This window comes from Lagopus muta, chromosome 5 (assembly GCF_023343835.1).
Source record: "Lagopus muta isolate bLagMut1 chromosome 5, bLagMut1 primary, whole genome shotgun sequence".
NCBI lineage: Eukaryota > Metazoa > Chordata > Aves > Galliformes > Phasianidae > Lagopus > Lagopus muta.
Window position 1 is genome coordinate 4,810,240 of NC_064437.1, and position 21,786 is coordinate 4,832,025.

General features: G+C 49.1%; 2 protein-coding genes across 3 annotated transcripts; both read left to right on the forward strand.

The window, feature by feature from the left end:
• The first annotated feature begins 130 nt into the window (after window positions 1-130).
• Window positions 131-9,507, forward strand: LOC125693872 (NADH-cytochrome b5 reductase-like). Of its 2 annotated transcripts, none has more exons than XM_048946272.1 (6): window positions 131-302; window positions 612-760; window positions 1,918-2,005; window positions 5,140-5,244; window positions 6,658-6,861; window positions 8,465-9,507. In XM_048946272.1, exons 1-6 carry the CDS (start codon window positions 177-179, stop codon window positions 8,666-8,668), a joined length of 876 nt encoding a protein of 291 aa, XP_048802229.1. In that variant the 5' UTR covers window positions 131-176; the 3' UTR covers window positions 8,669-9,507. The 2 variants fall into 2 exon arrangements, with proteins under 2 accessions (XP_048802229.1, XP_048802227.1); XM_048946270.1 differs by having other exon boundaries at window positions 131-381; window positions 8,465-9,505.
• Window positions 9,471-19,010, forward strand: CDCP2 (CUB domain containing protein 2). The gene is made up of 8 exons (XM_048946269.1): window positions 9,471-9,581; window positions 10,029-10,169; window positions 13,281-13,395; window positions 14,859-15,206; window positions 15,288-15,626; window positions 15,942-16,295; window positions 17,622-17,800; window positions 18,322-19,010. Exons 3-8 carry the CDS (start codon window positions 13,320-13,322, stop codon window positions 18,634-18,636), a joined length of 1,611 nt encoding a protein of 536 aa, XP_048802226.1. The 5' UTR covers window positions 9,471-9,581; window positions 10,029-10,169; window positions 13,281-13,319; the 3' UTR covers window positions 18,637-19,010.
• The last annotated feature ends 2,776 nt before the right edge of the window (window positions 19,011-21,786 follow it).

The following is a 21,786-nucleotide window of genomic DNA, read 5'->3' on the forward strand; positions in this document are numbered from 1 at the left end:
GCGGGACCGCGGCGTGAGTGACGGCGAAGGTGGCCAATGGGAGAGCTCCGCGGGGAGGGACGGGCGATAAACGCGGCGGCGGTGCGCGCAGCGCCGTGCCGGGACGGGGGGAGGGGCGGCCGGGGCGGCCGGGGCCCTGGGGGGCGGCGTGCGGTGCGAGCGGCTCCGCGCTGTCGATGCGGGGCTGCCGTTCTGCAGGCGATGAGCGGGCGCGAGGAGGAGGAGTGGCAGGCTCTCAAGCCCCGGGAGCCTTCTCCATCGCAGTGCTGCGGCGGCGGCTGCCAGCCGTGCGTCTACGACGTGTACGAGAAGGAACTGGAGCGATGGGAGCGGGCCAGAGCAGCGCGAGACAAAAACCTCCTCGTGGAGAAACAGGGGGAGGTCAGCACGGCTTCGTGGCACCCGCAGGCAGGGCTGCGAGCTGTGCCGTGTAACGGAGGTGCGCTGCGCTCAGAGCTGTGCCGTGTGACCGAGAGCTGGCATCCGCGCCGGCCTCGCGTTCCGTGCCTGCGCTGATGGCGCGTCCCTAGCGCTAAATTGGCTTCCGAAGAGACATGAAATAACAAAAGGCGGTCATCTAACCGAGTAATTATTTATTGTTGTTCTTGCAGAGTAGTAATTCAGAGCTCAGTCCGGATGCATTTACTGCATTCACCATAAGCTCGGTGCAGCAGCTAACAGAGGACACCTACCAGTACAGGTTTGAATTACCAGGAAATGGCAGCCTGCGATTGGGTTTGGGACAACACATCGTGTTAAGGTATTGTTCTCTGTGCTGCTTAAACAGCCCGCATTATGTAACCCCATCTATGGCTTTTTGTCCATAGACAAAGCCTTCACACCAGGCAAATCATAATTCCATAGCTGTGCAGTAATACAGATGAAAGGCCCCGTGAGCTTGTTAGCTCTGCTAATTTTATGGCAAAAGTCATTGCAAAGCTCTGTTGTTTTTTTTTCCTTCAGCATTATCCTCATGTCGGTGGGTCAGAAAGAACTGGGTGTGATTTAAAAAGAAATAATAAATTGCAGAAAGAAAGAATGAAAGAATAGGTGTTACAATAGATGGCTTATTGCTGTGTGTTGCAGGGAGGACAATGAGCTGTACTCAACTCCTAGTTGGGTATTTTAGGCTCTGTCTCTCGAAGTAACTCAGCACCCATGGTGCTGCTTCTGTTGTCTGGGCATTTTCTAACTGATTTCTAGGAAAACAACCCTCCTGTGCAGTTAATGGCTCACCAGAAAGTGGCCACCTGGGAGAAGTTTCTCTCCCTGCCATCTGTGGTGATCATTGCCAGAAAGCAGAAGTCACGTTATGATGCCATTGATCTGTATCTGCTGATGTTACTCGTGCGTTAACAGCTGATGTACACAGCTGGCTGCCTGCCTTCCCTTCAGCCCTCTCATGCAGTGCAGCAGAGGAAAAGGTTTGGCCATATGAGTCAGTTACTGTAGTCAGTAGTGAAGAGCACTGTGGGTATATTCAATGGAAAGAGAAGGCTTGCAGGAAAATACAGCAAATACAGACAAGAGTTGGACTTAAGGCTGTGCCCTGATGTCACTATTTAATTGTCAGATGCTGTCCAAACACAAAAAGAAAGGTATAGCACACCAGAGGGCATTTTCTGTCCCCTCTGCCACTCTTTCCCAAGCTTCCTTCCAGGAATGCATGCAATAGCTGAATGTGGGATACAGCTGGGGCCACCAGCAGGAAAACAATAGATGCATCGTAAGTTATGTCCCCCGTGGATTTTTACCTCTCACAGGGGAGCATTTTGCGTTTGTGCACAGGCTGAGCCACTGAGGAGGGGTTCTGCTGCCTCCCTTGGCGTTGCCTGATCTCCCCAGAGAAAAGCAGAAGTGTTGGTAATATCTGTCAATGACACACGTTACAGTGGTTTCCTATATTTCTTTTCTCAGAGGAGTGGTGAATGGTTTGGAGGTCCAGCGAGCCTACACTCCCATTAGCCCAGGGAATGCAGAAGGTTACTTTGAAGTTCTAATAAAAGTAAGTCAGTCTATACAATATAGATTAGAGTCTGAGGTGCTGGGAACTGTGTTTTCTTTTAGGAACCAAGCACACTGTCAGCACTTCAAGGGAGGCACTGTCAAATCCCTCGTGGACGGTTTCTCTGTTGTTTTGAAGCAGTTTTTGCTTCAAAAAACTTTGCTGATAGAAACTGCTGCTTTTTTTTCCTCCACGAAGCTGGAAGTAGAGGAAGGTGACACACAAACAAGTGCTTCACAGCACAATCTCTACTAAACACTAGGCCCTCTCAGGAGCCTTGCAGTTGCCACTGTGTGAGGAGATGCCCATTCCGTGTCCCTGATTTCGTTTTGCCTTTTCAGTCTGATCTTGAAGTCACACCCAGTAGCCAGTCCAGTGGAACCATTGGATTTTGGGAAGCCTTTGCCCAGCTGTTGCTTTCCCCCACTCCTTATTTTTGTGTTAAGGACACTCCTCATAAAAGCTCTTATTTTTGGTAAAAATAATAATAAATCAGTGTGTTTGGTGACAGCCCCAGTTTGGGTGAGCTGGTGGGATTCAAAAGGATGTTACATAAGAACTGGGCTGGAAATATTTCCAAATGTAGTCTTCAGGGCTCCTGCAAATGCGTAATTAGTTTGTGTGGAAAATACCAAAGTGAAAATCTTTTTCTGCCGTGTGTTTGTATGTCAGTAGTGGTTCCTCAGGGCAGATGCAGCCTTCAGTGTAGCTGTAAGACACAGAATGCTGGGTGTCCCAGGTGACTGCCAGGAAATGACCGTTTGTCCCCTGCCAGTCTTCCAGGATTTCATGTTCTGGAGGTCTATTATGTATTGTATGTTTGAATGTCTGCCCTGTTCTTTAGAAATGTGTATAGCTTGTATAAGATACCTGTGGGAGGGTCGTTTCACCATTCTTGTGGCAATTAGTGTGTGGTAGGGGAGAGAAATGTTGCATTTGAGTTGTATTAATAGGATACATTCACAGGATGACTGTGAAATTTCATGTATACTTGCTTACTACTCACAGGTTTTGCATTTCAGTAATAATAGTAATGATTGTAATGACACCTTTCCTTTATGTAGAACCTTTCATCCCAAAGGGAGCTATAGTTATTCTCTGGCAGTGACAAAAGAGATTGGTAACACCCAGTGCAAAGCAGCCATTTTTATAACTCACTCTGTAGGTTGTGGTATATTTCACACTATTCAAGCAATTTTGGAAAGTACTATATTATTATTATTACTATGCAATCCCAGCACTGTTCAGACCCTTCTGTCTCCTGTTATTACAGCATTGCATTTGCGATACTACAGTTAAGAGTGAAGCAGTTGCCATTTACGGAGCATAACCCTCTTTTTGAGTGATTTTATAATGTTAGGGTTTCTCTCCATGTAAAACTGGGTGTAGAGGTTTCCCCCCAGGAGATAATTATTTTTTCTTTCTATTTAGAAAAATTCATTTGAAGCCCACTCAATCACTTCTTACTCCGATTTTCAGAAATAATTTTGGAGCAAGGATTGCTTTAGTTACCATTACCATGGTCCACTGGGAGTGGGTCATAAGGAGGGGTTGACTTTTCTCCTCTTGTCTCAGATTTCCATGTGCAGGTAAAGAAGGTAGGGATCAAATACTGGTCCTTTGATGCGACGCTCTTTGCATGAGATTCAGTACCTGCCCAGAGCCTTCTGAGCATGAAATGTTTCTGACAGCAGGGCAGAATCTGGATGTGTGCATGTGATGTTTGCCTTCAATGTAACAACTGGTGCTAATAGATCTTAATAGCCAGGATATCTTATTTAAGTGAGCTTGTTACAAGGGAGGAGTATCTGTGCTCTTTGCTAGCTAACAAGCTTGCAAGCACAGACACACACTTGCTCACTCCTGTCCTTAGCTTCTCGGTGCACAGTTCATCAGTTCTGTTTGCCTGCAGTGCTGCTTGGTGGCTGGTCCAGGCACTGGGGTGTGGAGCTGGATTTTTGTCCAGTGCAGAAAATACCCCCAGATACCCTTCTCTCAGTTATGTGGGCTGAAGGCTTTGAAGGCTTGGACTGCATTCCATCTTTTGACCTCTGGCTGTGTTGCTTTTCCTCAAGCTTATCAATGGCATCGCCTCTGTGCAAGACCAGTTGTCTGCCATAGCTGTTAGGCTTATCTGCTTCTGGAGGATGGGCCAGCTGTTGTTCTCTGAGCAGGTCCCATAGATATTGACAGTTCTTTTGCATGTATTCTTGTCAACATCAGGCCATCATACAAGTAGGACAGGTATATGCCTATGGCACATTACGTACAGCAATGAGGCTGCTTGGATGGGACCTTTAAGGCTGACATGGGTGGGACTCTGGGCAGCCTGATCTGGTGGGTGCCAAGCAGCCTGCAGCAGGGGTTGGGACTGGGTAGGCTTTAAGGTTCCCTCCAACCCAAACCACTCTATGGTTCTCTTTTTGAACAAGCACTCACCCTTGCTTATCAGTCACCAGTGAGGCTAGCATTCCTATGAGGAAAAGCCAAAATGGTGGGGTTTTTTGTGCCTAGTGGAGAGTAAAGCATTTTTTTGACTAATATTTTCCTTCTGTGAAGCCCAAATTAACATATTTTTTTGAAAACACAAAGGCATCCAGATGATCTGTTCTGGAAACAGTTTTATAAATGAGAAGCCTCTCGTTTGGTCACTAATTGTATCAACACAGCATCGGAGACACTGAAACAAAGGAAGAGCTGTGCAGTGTTTATGTAACTATCAGTGCCCAGAGGGCTTTTACAGATCCCACACCCTGAGCTTTGGAGAATGCTTGAAGGCTCGGGCTGTGCTTTGCATTCAAGGTGCTCTTCTCCGCGTGCTTTGTAAGCAGGAACTTTGCTAAGCTTTTTCCAGTTTTGGAAATTCAGACTGCATAGGAGTGGGTCGTGTTTACATTATAGTCGAGCGGGAATGAATCCAATATGATTTAATTTAAATGTCTTTGTTTTGGGTATAACTTTGAATTATTTTTCAAATAGAATGATCTTTCTTTCTTTTTAAATGCATGAAATATTTTATTTTTTTTTTGCCCCCTTCTTGTTTAAATGCAGATAACTTTATAATTGACTTTAAGCTGGGAAAGTTTCCAACGGAGTATAATTATTCCTTTCTTTTGTGCAATGTTTTTTATTAGTGCTATGAAGCTGGGCTAATGTCACAATACATAAGGACTTGGAAAGAAGGAGACACGGCCTTTTGGCGTGGGCCATTTGGAGGGTTCCCATATCGACCTAATAAGGTTAGTTTCCTAAGAGACGTAGGATGTTTCAGCTCGTGGCAGCTAGCTTTGTTTAATAATCCAAAGGGAAGACATCAATTTGATTACTGTTTTCATGATTATTTTAGGGACTTCCTGGGTTATTGTGCAGTGCTGCAGCATTAGCAGTCAACTGGGGAAAGTACACCTTATTGAACTGCAGCATATGTAAGAGGGAAGAGGAGAAGGAGGTGGGTGGGAGACTAGAAAATTAGCAAGGCTCTCTGTTCATCACTTGCATGTGTTTAACAAAGGAAGTTTATTCTGCCCCAGCAGTGAGTGTGGATTGTTTTTTTGCCTTGTTTGAGCAGTGCTGCTATTTTGTGTCTGAGCACAAGTGAAAAAGAGGTGTTGATCTTTTCCTCTCCTGGGTGTTCCCTGAACTACAGCAGCTCCAGTGAGGTGTCACATCACCCAGACACTCTGCAAACGTTGATTCCCATCTACTGATACCAGGCTCTCTGCAAAGAAAGGCAGATCCAGTTTCAGGGGAAGGCTTCTCACGCACGCTAATTTCGTTACTTAATTCTGACCTTCCAAACGAGAAGCAGAATTGAAACATAGGTCATTAAGATCCCAAAGTCTTCCTTTTATTTTTTTTTTTAATTCATTTTAAATATCCAACAAAAGCAGGGCTGTAAAATCCCACTGGCCAAGCTCCCTGCAGAGCAGTGGTGTTGTGCTTCCTGGAATATCCTCCCTGCTGTGTGAGGATACTGTTCACTTCTGATCTTAAAAGCTTCCAGGTCATCTGGGACAAAACATTGCAGCTCTGCCTAGAAGTGACTCATTCAGGGACTGTGTGGGTGATCCTTATGCGTGTAGTTTACAGAGTACCTGAGCAATCTTTAGAACTCCTTGCTGTAGAAGAATTGTCCCCATCGTGGGCCTCCTTTGGTGCAGGTAAATGAGTGGACATCTCCACGCTGCAGGTGGGAAGCACTGGGTGCTGCACTGGTGGGTCTCTGATAGAAGTGAGGTAATGCACGAGGGTGATGTGTGGATCAAGGTGAAGAAGAAACAATTCCCCCCAGTGCACCTTCAGGACTGTATTTTGCAGCATCCAAAATAAACAACTATCTTTTCCAGCAGGAAAACAACGAGCAATGGGTCAGCAAAGTGTACAGCTGAACTGAAACTAAAGTTAGGATAGATGTTTCTATTGGGTTATAATCCAGTTTTAAATTTGATATATAAGTCTTGAAAATGCTGTTTGTAGCCCTTGATGGGGTTTATAGAAAAACACATTTGAAGACTTGTGTGTAGCAGTTCATGTCCTGATGTTTTCCCCTCTCTAGGGACCTTCTAGCAGTGTGGCAGCAAGGAGGAACTGGCAATGAGCACCTTTGTTTCCAGTCATGATGGTTAATTCAGAATTCTCTGTTCCTTTGTTAGCATGGAGAACTCCTCATGCTGGCTTCTGGCACTGGTCTTGCACCAATGCTTCCCATTCTCCAGTCCATAACTGATAATGAAGAGGATGAAACCTTTGTAACTCTTGTTGGCTGCTTTTGTACCTTTGAAAAAATTTATTTGAAACCTCTTCTCCAGGATCTGGCCCGATACTGGAACATCAGAATATTTTATGTCCTAAGCCAGGTAAATAAATGAATATGAAGTACATTTGTGACTGTTCTGTTGTGCTGGATGAAGCTTTTCTGTCAGTCTGGTGCTAATTCTTTCCCAGCTATCAAAGCTATTGTTGATCCTGTTGCTGCTGTTGTTAGATCTATTAAATGGTTTCTTGTGCTGCCAACAGCCTGAAGAGTTTTAGGGAAACAACCCTCTCTTCTTGTCCCTCTTCAACCCTGCTGGCAGTTCTCCTGTCAGGAGGGACCCACTGATTCATATTCACTGTTGATCATTTCCCCCTTCACTTCAGACAGCTGTTGCTGCACCAAAACATTTATGCCAAGAAAGCTTTACTCTTGGAGCCTCAGAGCAGATAAACTATTTCTCCTTTCCTAATACCAGTGCCTTAGTCTGTCCTTATCTTCCATTTGTTGCTCATGGCTACACCTCCCTTATTCTAGTACGTTAGCACCAACTTCCCAGCAGTTTTTTTCCCCTAGTTGACCCATTTTTAAACTTTCTGAAGTTGTGGCCCCCTCTGTAAAACGATTTTCTGTGCCAAATTCATGGGATGAGGGCATACCTCTCAGTGGTCTTATGTTTTCAGCGGTCTTTTTCGTTCTCATTTGGTCCCAAAGTTGCCTGTGTTCTGCACAGATCTGGTAGATGAAAATTAGTTCCCTCAGCAATGAGGATTCATTGCAGGGAAGATACAGAAAGAATTATTTATGCTGAGGGAATGAATCCCATTGCATTTTTAGCTTCTCAGATGAATCATTTTTTGTATCTCATGGTGGTTCTGCCTCATACATTATGTTGCACATATGGTCTTGGCAAGTTGGATATAGAGGGAAAAGTGCTTGTGCTTGGGCATCCCCTCAACTGCTCTGTAGGTGTGTGATCTGGTGACATAGCTTAGATGCTCTTCTCAGGACAGTGCTTTCTCAAGAGCCTGAGAAGCTGTTGAAATTCAACCCAGTGAAGGGCAGTAAGAAACCCATCTGACCCTCTCTGACCCCTGTCAACACAGCCTGCCCTACGTACATATCTCTCCTCTCTTAGCAGGCTTGCTGTACTCCAGTGCTGAGTGGTGCATCTTCCCTTTTAGGATTCTGTGTGTCTGTCCCCTGTCACCATCAGATCTAAACACCTTGTGCTTCTAATTAATAGCAGTAGGGGGTCCTGTTAGATCTAATGTCGTGGGATCTAACATTGCTCATGGGATCGGAGCTGTGTCTGGAGCAGGGTTTTCTTCAGTTGCTTTGGCAAGGGAGATGGAACTGAAGGAGGCTTGGGGGAGTGGAAGAGGCAGTGGGGAGGGATAGAATTGGGACTGAAGACTTGGGAATTGAGAAGGCATGGTGGGTAGTGGCTCCCAAAGGAGCAGGTCCTGCAGTGCTATTTGGCAGTAGTTACACTCAGTTTTGTTTGGCTCAGTGGCCAGATCCGGTGATAGGGAGGTATTTCATCTGGCCTTTGCAAGAGGACCACAGGTCTTGGGATAGATCACTGCTATCCAGGTTGGAGTCCCAAGGGTAAAAAACACCCCGTGTAGTACTCTGAGGGGAAGAAGAAGATACAGCTGTAAGCAACTTATTGTCCTTTTTACTGTCCTTTTTTGCCTTTTCAGGAAACTTCACTGGAAAATCTTCCTTGGAGCTATCAGGAAAACACATACACTGGTCGTCTAAATGAGGACTTGATAAAGACAATGATAAATTCCTGCCGAAAAAAGCCATTTGTATTAATCTGTGGATCTTCTGCATTCACTGAAGACATGAACAGATATCTGAAAGCTGCGGGAGTTGAAGAAGATTCCTGTTTTGCCTTTTAGCAAAGCATTCCTGAACCAAGGAGCGTCAGGCCAAGACTAGGGTATCTTGTTCAAAGACATTGCTCAAAATCAGTCATCTCAAAAGACTCAGATCTTTATGCCTATAGTTTCATAGGCCTTTGGATTAAATATATTTTTCCGGTATGGTTCTCAATCTTGAGAGGTCTAAAGATCAGGTGATCTTCCAGAGTGGCTGCTACAATCACCTTACCTGAAGGAACTGCATAGTCTTTTTAGTGGGAGCCTTTACATGCAGTTTTGAGAGACACCACTTAAGGATATTAAGAAGCATCCAAGTGTACACGTCTGCTGTAATATGTAGACCAATGTCTTGCTTTGAAGTCTGTTGGTGTGCAGTGATACTGTGCCCCATTGGTTGTACCCTGGAGAGACTTCTTTCTTGGGAGAAGATAGTGAGGCCACAGGAGCAGCAGAGCGCTGTGTGACACTCTGGTGTCTGTGGGGTTCATTTCAGTGTCGTTATCTTGCTGGGTGAGGCCAGGCAGGTCTCTTCAGCCTCCCTGTGCCTCAGTTGCCTTCTAATACATTAATATGGGGATGAAGGTGCTGCTCTGTGGAAAGAGCCTTTCCAGCTGTGTGCAAAAAAAAAAGAGACCTCCTATATGTGAGGGTGGAATTGTGTGTGGTGCTCAAGGAGGATTTGCATTGCCTGTGCTGAGCCTTAACCCTTGCAGTACTGTCTGGAGGGAGGAAGAGAATGTCCTAAAAGTCTGTGGGGAAGCATCAGTGTAGCTGCTGTCTATCGGGAAAGATGGTTGTCTGCTTTCCATGTCCCCTAAGTGTTGTGTAAGAGTCCTGATTCATTAAATTGAAGTTACTGTCAAATAAACAGCTGTTTCTTTTTGTCGTAGGGTATTCGCAGAGTGAAAGTGTCCTGAGCACCCCTGAGCGTGTAAGAACAACATGTGAGGAGTGAAAGCTCCACTGGGCTTTGCTGGGATACTGCTCTACAGGGCACAGCAGAGCACTCCAGCCCCTTCCTTCTAGTGCACAGTGCTTCTGCCTTTGATCTGAGTTATCTTCTCTCCACTCTTTTACCTCTTAGACCTCAGTGTTTACTAGCTGCACCTGGACATATACCCTTTTGGCACACCTTTCTGTTTTGCCATTCATTCCTTGTTCATCCTGTGCTGGGATTTCACAGGGTTTCCATGGCTGTGGCAGATGATGCATCATCACTCCTGCCTATTTTTCACCTGTTTGAAATAATACTCCTTGCACAAGGGGGCACGTACCTCAAGAGCTGCTCAAAAGGATGGCGCTGCTTCACACTGGGAAGCTGTGTGGGTACCTGAGGTCCTGCAGACAGCAACTGATTGCATTGTTTCTGCTGTTTTAGCTTTGCCTTTGCTCCAGGAGTGACACTGGTGGTGAGATCATGTGAAGGATGGGCTGATCATCTTGACCATGTTTTTGACTCCTTCACTGCTGCAGGGAGGCTCTGACACCTTTTCTTGGCTCATATCAATGTGTGTGTTTGGTGAGTAAATATACTTAGTTCTCCCACGCCCAAGTGGTACAGTTCTTTTCCTGTGAGGCTGGGGTCTGTAACAGAGCTGGATCTAAGCTCGGGATGTGCCTGCCCTCTCACGTGGTTCAGGGTCAGAGCTCTGAGCAGCCTGAGCCCTGCAGACACAGTCTGCCACGGTTGCCACTAAACCACAAGAAGTTCTTTGCAATTGCACAAAGGTGCATGTTTACAGTGCATGACATAGTCTTAAATGGCATGGGTTCCCCTTGCTGACATGAGGTTTGTCTCCAGTTACCAAGTGCCTGGACTCAGTCCAGTGTGGATGCAGCTTTTAAGCTAACTTCTTTAGATTGAGGGCTATTCTCATAGCCTAGAGTTCTGGCTTTTACTGCAGGTGGATGCAGTGATGTTGCCCACATTAGGGTCCAAGGCAAATTCTTAGTGCCTCTTCAAACTGTTTTTTTAGCCACCATAACCCACACTGTAGTGGAGGTGCTTCTATGCAGCATGGGGCTGATAAAATAAAGAGCTGCCATCTCTGGTTGCTCTCACTATTTTGTTCCTGGCTGGGAATGCAGGAAATATTTTCCTCTGATGTTACGTACTCTGAAAGCCATATTTATATACCTCTTGCTTTAAGCATCCTGCATTTTGGAGATGCTGCTAAAAACCCACAAAGCCTTTTAGCAAAGGCCTGAGGTAAAACTTCACGCTTGCTTCGGAAAAGCAGCGCGTTTTCAAGCAAAAGCTGGGACTGTTCCTTTAAGCTCAACCCCAATATGTCTGGGTATTTCAGCACATATGGGCCACGATGGTTAAACCTTACCCAGCTGGTCTGGCCATTCTGCTGCGAAGCCTCCTGTCTTTGTTCGTGGCTAAAAGGGAGGGTGGTGAGAGACAGAGCAAGCTGTGAGTGCTGCGGGTTGCAATCCTGCAAAGGCAGCCTGCAGGGCAGCGGGAGGAGACGACATGCAGCCGACAGCCCGATTTGCTGTGCCGGAGGGGATGGGGGCTGTGAGAAATTCTCCATAGGGGAGACCGTGTCCTTGGCGTGATGAACTCAAAGGAGCCTTTAAACAGCCCTCGGTGCTTTGTTCTGCGTTTTCTGCCCTTCTTTTTCTTCCCTCCCCCTTCACCACTGTCCTTTTGTCATTTTTCATGCTGGATGTCATGTGCCATGGGTCCCTCTTCCTGGCTCATGGGGACAGCCCAGTGCAGAGGGCACTGCTGGGCATCAGTGGGATGGAGGGCTCTGGAAGGTCCTTGCCCACCCCAATGAGAAGGCAGGCTGCTGCCTGTCCTGCGGGGTGCTCGGCTGCTTTGGCCACCCCAGCGAGGCTCACAGGGGCACTGAGTCCCCCATAAGACCCCTGCAGTGCTGTGCCAGGGAGAGGAGCTTTGCTTCCTCTCTTCCTCGTGGGCAGCCCAAATACCTTCTTAATTTCATCTCATTATTCCCTGCCTAAATAATTCCACTTCTTCCTGGGGGACCGCGTTTAAAACTTTGATCTCCTCTTGACGACTCGCGGTCCTGAGCACATCCTTTCTGCTTAAATGGATCAAATGCCTTTTTGACTCATGATTTATAGATCTTCAGATCTTCCCACCAAGGAGTTTGGGGAGCCCTGATTCAGCAGCCTCAAAAAAAAAAAAAAAAAAAAAAAAAAAAAAAAAAACCACCAGAAAACAACACCCCATGATGTCTCCAGCCTGAGCCAGAGCCATTTGTGAAGGGCTGCCTAGCTTCTCATCAGCATTACTGCTGTTCTCATCCTCCCCCCATCCCCTCTGCTCTGCTGACTGATGGTGTTGCCTGGGCTCGGCCCGGCCGGGGAATTGCCATCCCCAGGTCAGGAGCGGGTGAATGTGCCCGAGGCTGATGGATGCCTTTCCCCAGGATGGGGTCACAGCTGGTGTGCTGCACAGCCCTGGCCCCCGTCTCCTCCCCGTCTCCTGGGGGTACTGCTGACACGGAGCGCAGCTGGAGGGATGGAGATGAGCGGTCACGTAGGTGTCAGAGTGCTGAGGATGGCGGTGGAAGGAGCCTGGTGTGACTGTGCTGGATAAGCCGTGAACTTCTTTCTTGGTGGACCTGTGGGCTTTCTGAGACAAGAGAACTGTCCTGGCTGGGGTCTTGGTCCTGATGACACCTTGATACAGCGTGGGGACAGATCCTTTCTATCCCAGCTCATTTGGCACCAGCTAATTGAGCTCCGAGGAGGTGGACGTGCCATCAGTGGGATGTGTGTCTGGTGCCAACCAGCTCCGCATGGCTCCAATGAGGCTGGGCAGGGGCAGAGAGCCCAGCCAAACATTGTTATTACCCATACGTAAATACAGGCACTTAATGACCTTGGCATGGAGCGTTTCCTGGGAATTAATGGCCAGTTGGCGTTAATGGTCCTTAGCAGCACCTCGGGCCAACGGCTCCTCCCAGCCCATCATTAATCCACAGGAAATGTCTCAGGCATCGATCCTCATTGCTTAATTAATAAACGCAACTCATCTCCGTGGCTGAGGTTTGGAGATGCTGGCTGCTTCTTTCCCCACCGCCTGGAAGGTGCCTTTTTCAAGCAGAGGTTTCTCCCACGCCTGGCTTTATTTTGCCAGGCCTCTGCGGCTGTGTGCAGCATGGGCTGTGAAGGCACTGTGCTGTTGGGCAGGCAGTGAGAAGCCCAGTGCTGGGATGCTGCCGGTGTCTCCAGCTTTTATCAACAGTTGGCTTGTGCTCCAGTATAAATCACGTTAATTCCTGAGGTACTTTTCCGTGGTGAGCCTGAAATTCCCATTTTGGTTTGCTGTCTTGCCTGGTGAACTAAATTATTTTCATAGCCCCTTAAGGGCATATTGTCAGCCCAGACTTACTGCCATTATACACCATATCTGAAGCATTAATATCTCTTCTAAATATAGTGTATTGACAAGGTATCTGCTATAGTGTAAATCCTTGGGACATTTGATCCAGATCATTAAAACCGAGTGAAGGAAGGGAGGAATAGATCAAGTTGCTTGCTGCTCTTAATTCAAACAAGCGATGAATTATTCATTCCACTATTAATTCTGCAGCCCTCCTGCTTTTTATTTATTTCTCCCCGTATTTATTTTTTCCCTCCTGGACAGACAGCTCCAGAGAGATGCTCGGGTGGTGATGACAGCAGGATGGGGCACAGGGCCACGGGCTGCACATCGGTTCTGGCCCTGTTCTGCACAGTGCTCAGGGTGGCCCCGAGCGGAGGTAAGGTTCTGTGCATGGCGGGGGTTGGGGACAGCTCAGCAGCACTGGGCATGCAGGTACGTGGGGTGGTGAGTCCTAGGTCACGCTTGTTTTAGGTGGTAGGTAGGCATTGTCTTGTGGTTATAGGCACTTTGTTGAAGGGTTTGTTAATTTCTGCAGTTCTATGTACATATATATGTACATATGCACCAGTATACACGTATGTGTTTGTATGTATGTATGTGCAGCTTGCTGTGTGTGATGAAACCCACATGTTATCTATACAGTGTGACCCTGGGCACGGGCCACAGTACTCCGTGGGGTTGGGGTGGGACAGCTCAGCCAGTTGTTTCAGGCAGCTGGCAATATCCCTCCCCAGAATGCAGAGCAGCCCAGGCACCCCATCCTCAGTGACCTCCTGCAGGATTCCCTCTTGGATATGAATTCCAGTAACATCAGGCTTTTAGCACAGTCCTGTATGACTTGATTGCCTATCACTGGTAATTAGCAAGGTGCGGAGATCCACCAGCATTGCTGCTCTTGCACACATGCACACCAGATCTGCTCACAGTGCAGCACTGTGCATGTCCTCAGCTCCCTCTCTTGCCGGGTCACCACACTGACAAGCATAATGGACAGTAGTGTGCAATGGCTGAGTATTGATTTGCACATGCTTCACCCAGATTGATGGCAGTGAACATGCAGCCATATTTGGGATCCAGCACGTGTTCCCCATAGGCTGCACAGAGCCTGCTCCCCTCCCAGATATGATGTCTGTGCCCACTATGCAGCATATGCACCCAGTCCTGGCTCCCTCCCTGCCTTGTTTCATTATAACCATGTCTCACTATAATAGTTTCATTAGAAAATCAATCCCTACATGCACTACTCATTGTGAAGCACATTGAACCCTTCATCCCTAGCCTGAATTCACCAATACCACCTTCATACGCAGGGGAATGTTTTGAGCAAGTGTCAAAAAGCTGAAGGGATGGGCTGCCCATGGGCTTAACCCTACATTTAATATCTGTCTTTAGAGCCCCTGTAATTGGGGAGCTGAGGAGCACCCCCAGAGGCTGTGTGGGGCAGCATGCTGCAGCTGCCTCCTGGCACAGGACTGAGGATGGGGCTGCCTTAGCCATGCTGCCTTACGTGCAGGCACTGCATTTCCCCCCCTGCAGCTTTTGGGAAAAGGAAAGTATATTCCTGGCTGAGGACCAGCCAGGGTGTAGCCACTGCTCTCTTAAAACTTACTCTTTACTTTTTCCCAGCAAGAAACAGATACTGCCACTGAGCTGTAGGTGGACAGTGGGACGAGCTCATGGAAACAGTCAAGTGTGGGAATCCATCATTCAGCAGGGCTGCAGGGGGGTGGAGGAGGAAGTGCCTCCCATATAGTCCAGTCCCACTGCCCACCATCTTTTTAGGTGTGTCCTAGAAGGGATTCATCACATCTGCCTCCCACCCTTCTTTCCTGTCATCAGGCATCAAATGCGGCGGGGTGCTCTCAGCACCCTCTGGCAACTTCTCCAGCCCCAATTTCCCGGGGCCATACCCCTACGAGACGGAGTGCACCTGGCTGATCGTGGTGGCCGAGGGCTCCTCCGTCCTGCTCTCCTTCAGCCACTTTGAGCTGGAGTACCACGCCGCCTGCGCTTACGATTATCTCCAAGTCTACAATGGGGCATCCCGGGACCAGGGCAACCTTCTGGGCACCTTCTGTGGCCGCAGTGCCCCACCACCTTTTGCTTCTGCCTGGCACGTCATGGCTGTGGTCTTCCGCTCTGACCGGCATGTGGCCAAGCGTGGCTTTGCTGCCACCTACCACAAAGGTAATGGGGAAGGGGGTGGCCATGAGGGTGTCCATCCGTGCCCATCCACTCACTGACCTCGATGGCTGTACCTCCTTGCAGATGCATGTGGTGGGCAACTGACGGGGCTGTCTGGGGAGATCGCCAGCCCGCAGTACCCCGAGAGCTACCCCAATGACGCAGAGTGCCGCTGGAGCATCAGGGCAACTGATGGCCCCCTCACTCTGATCTTTGCTGACTTCCAAGTAGAGGGTGGCCAAGGCTGTGGCTTTGACTACGTGGCTCTTTTTGATGGTCCCACTGCTGCTGCTCCCCACCTGGGTCGCTACTGCGGTAGCACCCGCCCGCCCCGCATCATCTCCTCCACCCAACATCTCTTCATCCTCTTCAAATCGGACTTCAACATTGTGGGCAGGGGCTTCAAGGCCCGTTTCTACTCAGGTGCAAGGTTTGGGGGGTGGCGGGAAGGGTGTGGAGATGCGGTGTTGCTCTCAGACATAGGGTTTGGGTGCAGAGCCAGGAATTGGGCTCTTTGATCCTCATGGGTCCCTCCCAACTTGGGATGTTCTAAGTCTATGGCCTTGGTCTCCTCAGATGCTGCTGTTCCTTAAAACCTTTGGATGAACATTGGCCAGACACTAAGTAGCAGTGAGAAAGAGGGCAGATCAAGCTTTAGCAGCAAAATACATGAGCACTCATCAGCCAGGAGACTTCAGTTATCCTTTTCTCTCCCCTCTCTGCTTTTTCCCTAAGCAGGTGAATGCCAGGAAGTCTACACCACCATCAAGGGAAATTTCTCCAGCCCTCAGTACCCCAACTTCTACCCCAACAACCTCCAGTGTCAGTGGAGCATCCAGCTACCCCCAGGCTACCGGATCAAAGTCTTCTTCTTGGACCTGGAGCTGGAGGCTCGGAGCAGCCTGACCAGTGGCTGTGACTATGACCGCCTGGATGCCTTTGATGGTGGAGCTGAGAACGCTTCCCTGCTGGGGACGTGGTGTGGGAGGGAGAGCCCAGCGCCTCTCACCTCCCGCAGCCATCAGCTGCTGCTGGTGCTCCACACAGACCGCAGCACGGCCAAGCGGGGCTTCTCCCTTGCCTACGTTGGAGGTAAGGCATCCACTCATCCCAGTGAGTGTAAGAACCATGGGATTTTTCGCTGAATCATAGAATTGTTTGACTTGGAAGGGATCTTTAAAGGTCATCTAGTCCAACTCCCCTGCAGTGAATGGGGACAAAGGGACGAAAGTCTGAGGAGAGGTGGCCAGGCATTTGGGTACCCTCTCATGCATCAAAACCACTTTCCATAACTCAGTCATTTTGTGTTGGTGCCATCACACCTCAGTGCCACATTTGCTGTATTTCAGGATAATTACGTCTGAGCTGACCCATGTATCGGGCATAATTCATGCCTGCACTCAGCACAGGATGAGCCTGGGGTCTGTGGAATGGAGGAGCAGCTGCAGCATCTGTGTGCAGCCCAACACCCTGTCTGCAGAGCTGCTGGTGCTGCAGCACTGGAGCTGCAGCAGCTGAGCTGGGTGCAGGAGCTTTAATCCCTCAGCAGGAGAATCATATGTCATAGGGAGAGCAGCAGAAGGGATTTTGGAGAATGTAGCCCTGGCAGTGAGAGGGGATGGAGCTATATCCTAAGCCTTTACAGGCTGGAGAGGGGTAAGGTTTGTACCAGGCACTCAGTAAGCTGTGTTTCATTCCCAGGACCACAGAAACATGAGAGAGTGGCATCTCAATTTTCGTAACTCTTCATTCCTGCAGATATTTTCCTTTTGTCTGGGCCCACGAGGTGACTTGGGTGGGGTTTGTGTGATTTACGGCCATTGGAATGAGAGCCTTCATGCAAGGAGAGAGGATCCATTTTCTCCTCCTCCTCTTCTTCATCTAATGCACTTTAGTTATTTGGTAAATCTTCTAATGGTTTTTATAATGCACTAAGTGTAGCAAACTGACACTGTTTTTTCATATTGATTTTATTGCATCTTACCAGTTTCATAAGGCCGAGATTCAGAGGGAGTTGGAATAATTCAATAATTCATTACTGTCCAAGTGCTTGGTTTGAGCTTGACGAGGATGAATTTCAATGGAGAGGGGCATTTTTTCCTCCCTGATTCCTTCCTGCATCCATTGCTTTCTGCTCAAAGAGATGGGGTTTGTCCAGTACTTGGGAGCCCACAGTATGCAGACCCAGTGCAAGGCAGGGCTAAACCACTGCTGTATGAAACAACTCTCTTTTTTCCTCCTGAAAACACAACTTGTCACATCAGACCCCAAGCCACGGCTGTGGCACGATGCATAGCAGCCATGAGGCTGGAGTCCCTGCTGTCCCCACCACCACCAGCTGCGTGTGTCACGGGGACAGCAAGCACAAGAGGTGGCAGTGGTGACAGCTCACCTGTGTCTCCTTTTTGGTCCTGACAGTCGTACCCATGAACATCAGCTGCACACGGACGGACTTCCACATCCAGATCCCCGTGCAGGCCCTGGCCCAGCTGCAGAGGAACAAGGTGTACTTGGGGATGCCCTCCTGCGTGGCTCAAGTGGTCGGTTCACACTTCAGGATACACACCCGGTTTGACACATGCGGTGCTGAGTCTCAGGTAAGGATTTGGCAAACCTTCCTGCAAAGCAAGCTGGGCAGTGGGCTGACATCTCTTCCTACAGCTCTCTGAAAGGTGGTTATAGTGAGCTGGGGTCAGTCTCTTCTCCCAGCTAACTGCTAGTAGGATGAGAGCCGATGGCCTCAAATTGTGCTGGGGGCAGGGTTCAGGTTGGATACAGGGAGAAAATTCTCAGCAAGAGCAGTGATGCCCTGGCCCTGGCTGCCCAGGGAGTGGTTGAGTCAGCATCCCTCCAGGTGTTGCAGAACTGATGTGGCACTGAGGGACATGGTTGGTGGGGAGGGGCTGGGGTTGGACTGGGTGATCTTGGAGGTCTTTCCCAACCTTAATGATTGTGATTCCATGACATTTTGTTGGTAACACCAGCTATGGGAAGGAGTTGCTGGCCTCTTTCCCATGCTCCCAGTGGATGCTGGGCTTTGCTGCCAGCTGGATGTTCAGAGCTGTCTCCACAAGCCTGTGGAGATGAGCCCTGAGGAGTCTCAAGCCTTGTCTTGCAGAGACGAAACAACACATCCATCATTGTCAGCACGCTCTACATCGACTTCTCAGTGGGTGACCAGGAGGACATCCACCGGTACGAGGTGCAGTGTGAGCCCAAGAGGAAGGAAGCCTCCGTGTCCCTCATTGCTGGCCCCGACCCACACAGGCTGAGCCAGGCAGAAAATATGGTGGACGTGAAGCAGAGAGGGGTGGGAGCGATGGATGCCCACGAAACCAAGAGCCAGGACACCAGTGACATCGTCTTCATCAGCATCTGCATTTTGGCTGGGCTGCTTATGGTCATCGCTGTGGTTGGGCTCGTGCTGCTGTAGCAAACTCAAGTTGGAAACGTGGTCCCCAAAACCACCCTTGCCCCACATTTAGTGCTAACACAACTGCTGAAATGGAGATGGTGAAACAAAGCCCGAGCCCAACCTCCACCTCCCACGCCTGAGATCTGGGTGGTAGGCAGCCATTTTCCTTCCCATCAGTTTTCCTCTGTCTCTCAATCTGTCCATTTGGCTCAGGAATGCACTTCTTATGCTCTGTAACTATTCCCACACCTGCTTCAATTTGTTTTCCCGCTGGTGCCTCTACTTTCGGGAAAGTAACGCTGTTTGCTGATGGCTGGAAGTAATCCTGTCAACTGCTGAATTCCTGAACATAGCAACTACCCCCAAATATAGCAATATTTGTAACAAACGTTCTCCTTGTTCCCCATCTGTACTGGTGTGGGTACTGTGGATCCGTACTGCAGACATTAGCATCTCCCCTCAGTGTGCGGTGATGGGTACAGCACATGTGGGTGCTTTTGGGTGGTGTTTCTATATGCCCTTACACCATATCTCAAAGGATCATTAGGGCTGGAAAAGACCTTTGAGATCCAACCCACCCCCCCATGCCCACTGCCCATGTCCCTCAGTGCCACATCCCCGTGGTTCTGGAACACCTCCCTGTCCATGGGATGCTGCAGGTCACATGCAGTGCTTTCCAGGCTGGACAAAAGTCCCTTGTAGCTGCCTGGGTGCTGCGCTCTCCGCCACCCTCCTGGCCTCAGGCAACCTTTTCCATCAATGGGGCTCTGTGCAGGCCGTGCTCACCGAGCTGTGAGGGTGATGGTGGTGCTGGGGGTTTGCTTATCACTGCAACAAGTGATGCAGTGCAGTATGTGAGCTATACAGAGAGCTAACAGAGAGGGCTGGCAGGAGAAAGAAGAGGTGTAACTGGGGGCTGGAGCTGTGCTGCTCTTGTAAGTTAATTCTGATAAGAATGTTGTGTTCATCTCTTCACTAAGGGGGGTGAGGCTCTGGCACTGCTGACCAGAGAAATGTGCATGTCCCACCCCGGGATGCCATATTGAGCACTGAGCTTATTCCTTCAGTGGACTGGGTGCAGACCCCACTGCTTCAGTGACTCCCTCCAGGGCTGTTTTCTTCTCTCTCCATCACATCCCGTGGCTGAAAGCAGTCTGCCTCAGGGATGAGGTGCTTGTTAGAGGAAATGCTCCTCAAAGGTGGGGCAGATGCAGGTGTTCCCAAATGGGACATGTTCAGGGTTTGTACTCTGTGGCCCCAGCAAGGTCATGTCCTGCTCAGAGGCCATGAAGTCCAGCTCTGAACCTGCTTTAACTCCTTACATTATTTTTCTTCTCTCTCACGTAATGCCTGGAGTGAGGCAGCTCTGCTCCTGTAATCTGTGCTCCCTGCACACCCCGCAGCCCACTGCCACCCCTTTACCACCCTGCAGGTACCCGATGGAGCACAGCTGAGCAGGCAGCAGCCACCAGCCCCGCCAGCTGGGGAAGCATAATGGATCCAGCATATGGGCGATTAAAAATGCAAGGACAGCGTTTGCAGGGAGCTGTTGTTTCCCAGCTTATTTTAAGCAGCCGTCTCTCCCATTTCTCAGTCATCGCAGCCCAGAGGACAGTGAGGTCATCCTCCCCGTGCTCCTGGGGATTGGGTGTGCAGAGATGAAACGGGGCATCGGGGAACACGGGAAGCTGCTACGTTCAAAGGATGGTGTTGCCTTAAGGATCACTCTAAATCTGTGCTGCCCGCAGCCCTATCCAAGCATCTCCTGGGCTCTGGCTGTGGGAGGAGCTCTCTGCCAAAGCCAGCACTGTGGTGGTTTTGGGGGGTCTGGGCTTGAGGCATCGTCCTTCTCCTCCTCCCTCCATTGGTGTCACAATGTGAAAATTTCAGTTTAGGCAAACCAGTGGCTGCACAAAAGCAATCCTGCTGTTTGGGCAGGCTGTGCTGCGGGAAGAGCGCCTGTCCATGATAGGGGCACCTTTTATAGGGAGATAACTGCTTGGTATATAATAATATATAATTAGCAAGGATTATCCTGTAATCTAGTCTAATTGACAGGGACCATAAATGTTGCCAGCAGAAGAATTTAGAGCAGTGCTAATTGCAGTATAACCCTAGCATGCCCTTCCGCTGGTGACATCCCTCAGGATGCCTGAGCTCCTCTGTGCCTCAGTTTCCCCTGAATCCATGTGCTGGGTGTTCAGGAGCCACCTGGCTGGGTCCTCACAGCTCCTTTTCGGTTCTGTAAGCCAAGCATTGGGTTTGCCACCCTGGCAGTACTGCAGTGGAAGGTTGGTGCAACACTGGGGCTGTGGTTCTGCAGCCCCCAGAAGCAGCTGGGGCCCTGGGGGCTGTGAGAGAGCATCTGGGGCTGCTCCTTGTCTCAGCATCTCTTCTTCCAGGGCCAGCTCAGCAAAGCATTCGGATCACAGTGAGAGAGATCTAAAAGTTTGGGTTCTTTGTGGAGAAACCTTTGAAGAGCCTCTTAAAAGACAAGTAAGGCTGAGGCACTGCACTCTCTTTTTCAGGAAGGAAGGGAAGGGTCTCACCTGCTCCCTTCTTCTTTCGCCCCAGCAATTTGCAGCACTGTGAAGCTTTCCTTCACTGCTGCCTCCTAAACCTGTGGGTTTGCTCTTCAGAAGTCCTTAAACCATTCCCCTGTTGTCTGTGCTTCCTGCTTGCTGCAGCAGCCCAGCCCTTGGGGAGCTCTCCCAGTTCCCCTGCTCAGTGAATCTTCATCCCACGTGTCCCTGCAGCTTTAACATCACCCTGCAAGAGCTGGACCCAGAGCTCTGCGCTTGGGTCCCTTGGAAAAATTGTTGTGAAAGTATTAGCCATAAAATAGACCAAATTTATTCGAGTTTACTGGTGTGCAGTAACTCTGCGCTCCTGGAGTTAATTCCCAAAAGAGAAATACTCAGCATGTAGTGAGAATGAGGCCAAAAAATATCTTCTCTGCAACGTGTGCTTCAAAGAGCTGAAAGGCATCCAAAATAGATGGAACAACAACTGCTTCTCCCTCAAGTGTGTTCAGAAAAGAAAGGTGTCAGGGGCCAAGAGAGATGTAGATAAAGTCACCCAGAAGAGTTGGCCGTGTAGAGCCCTGTTCATGTCTATGTGACCTTGTTTTCAGATTTTACAGCACTACTATGGATAGCATCTGGTAAG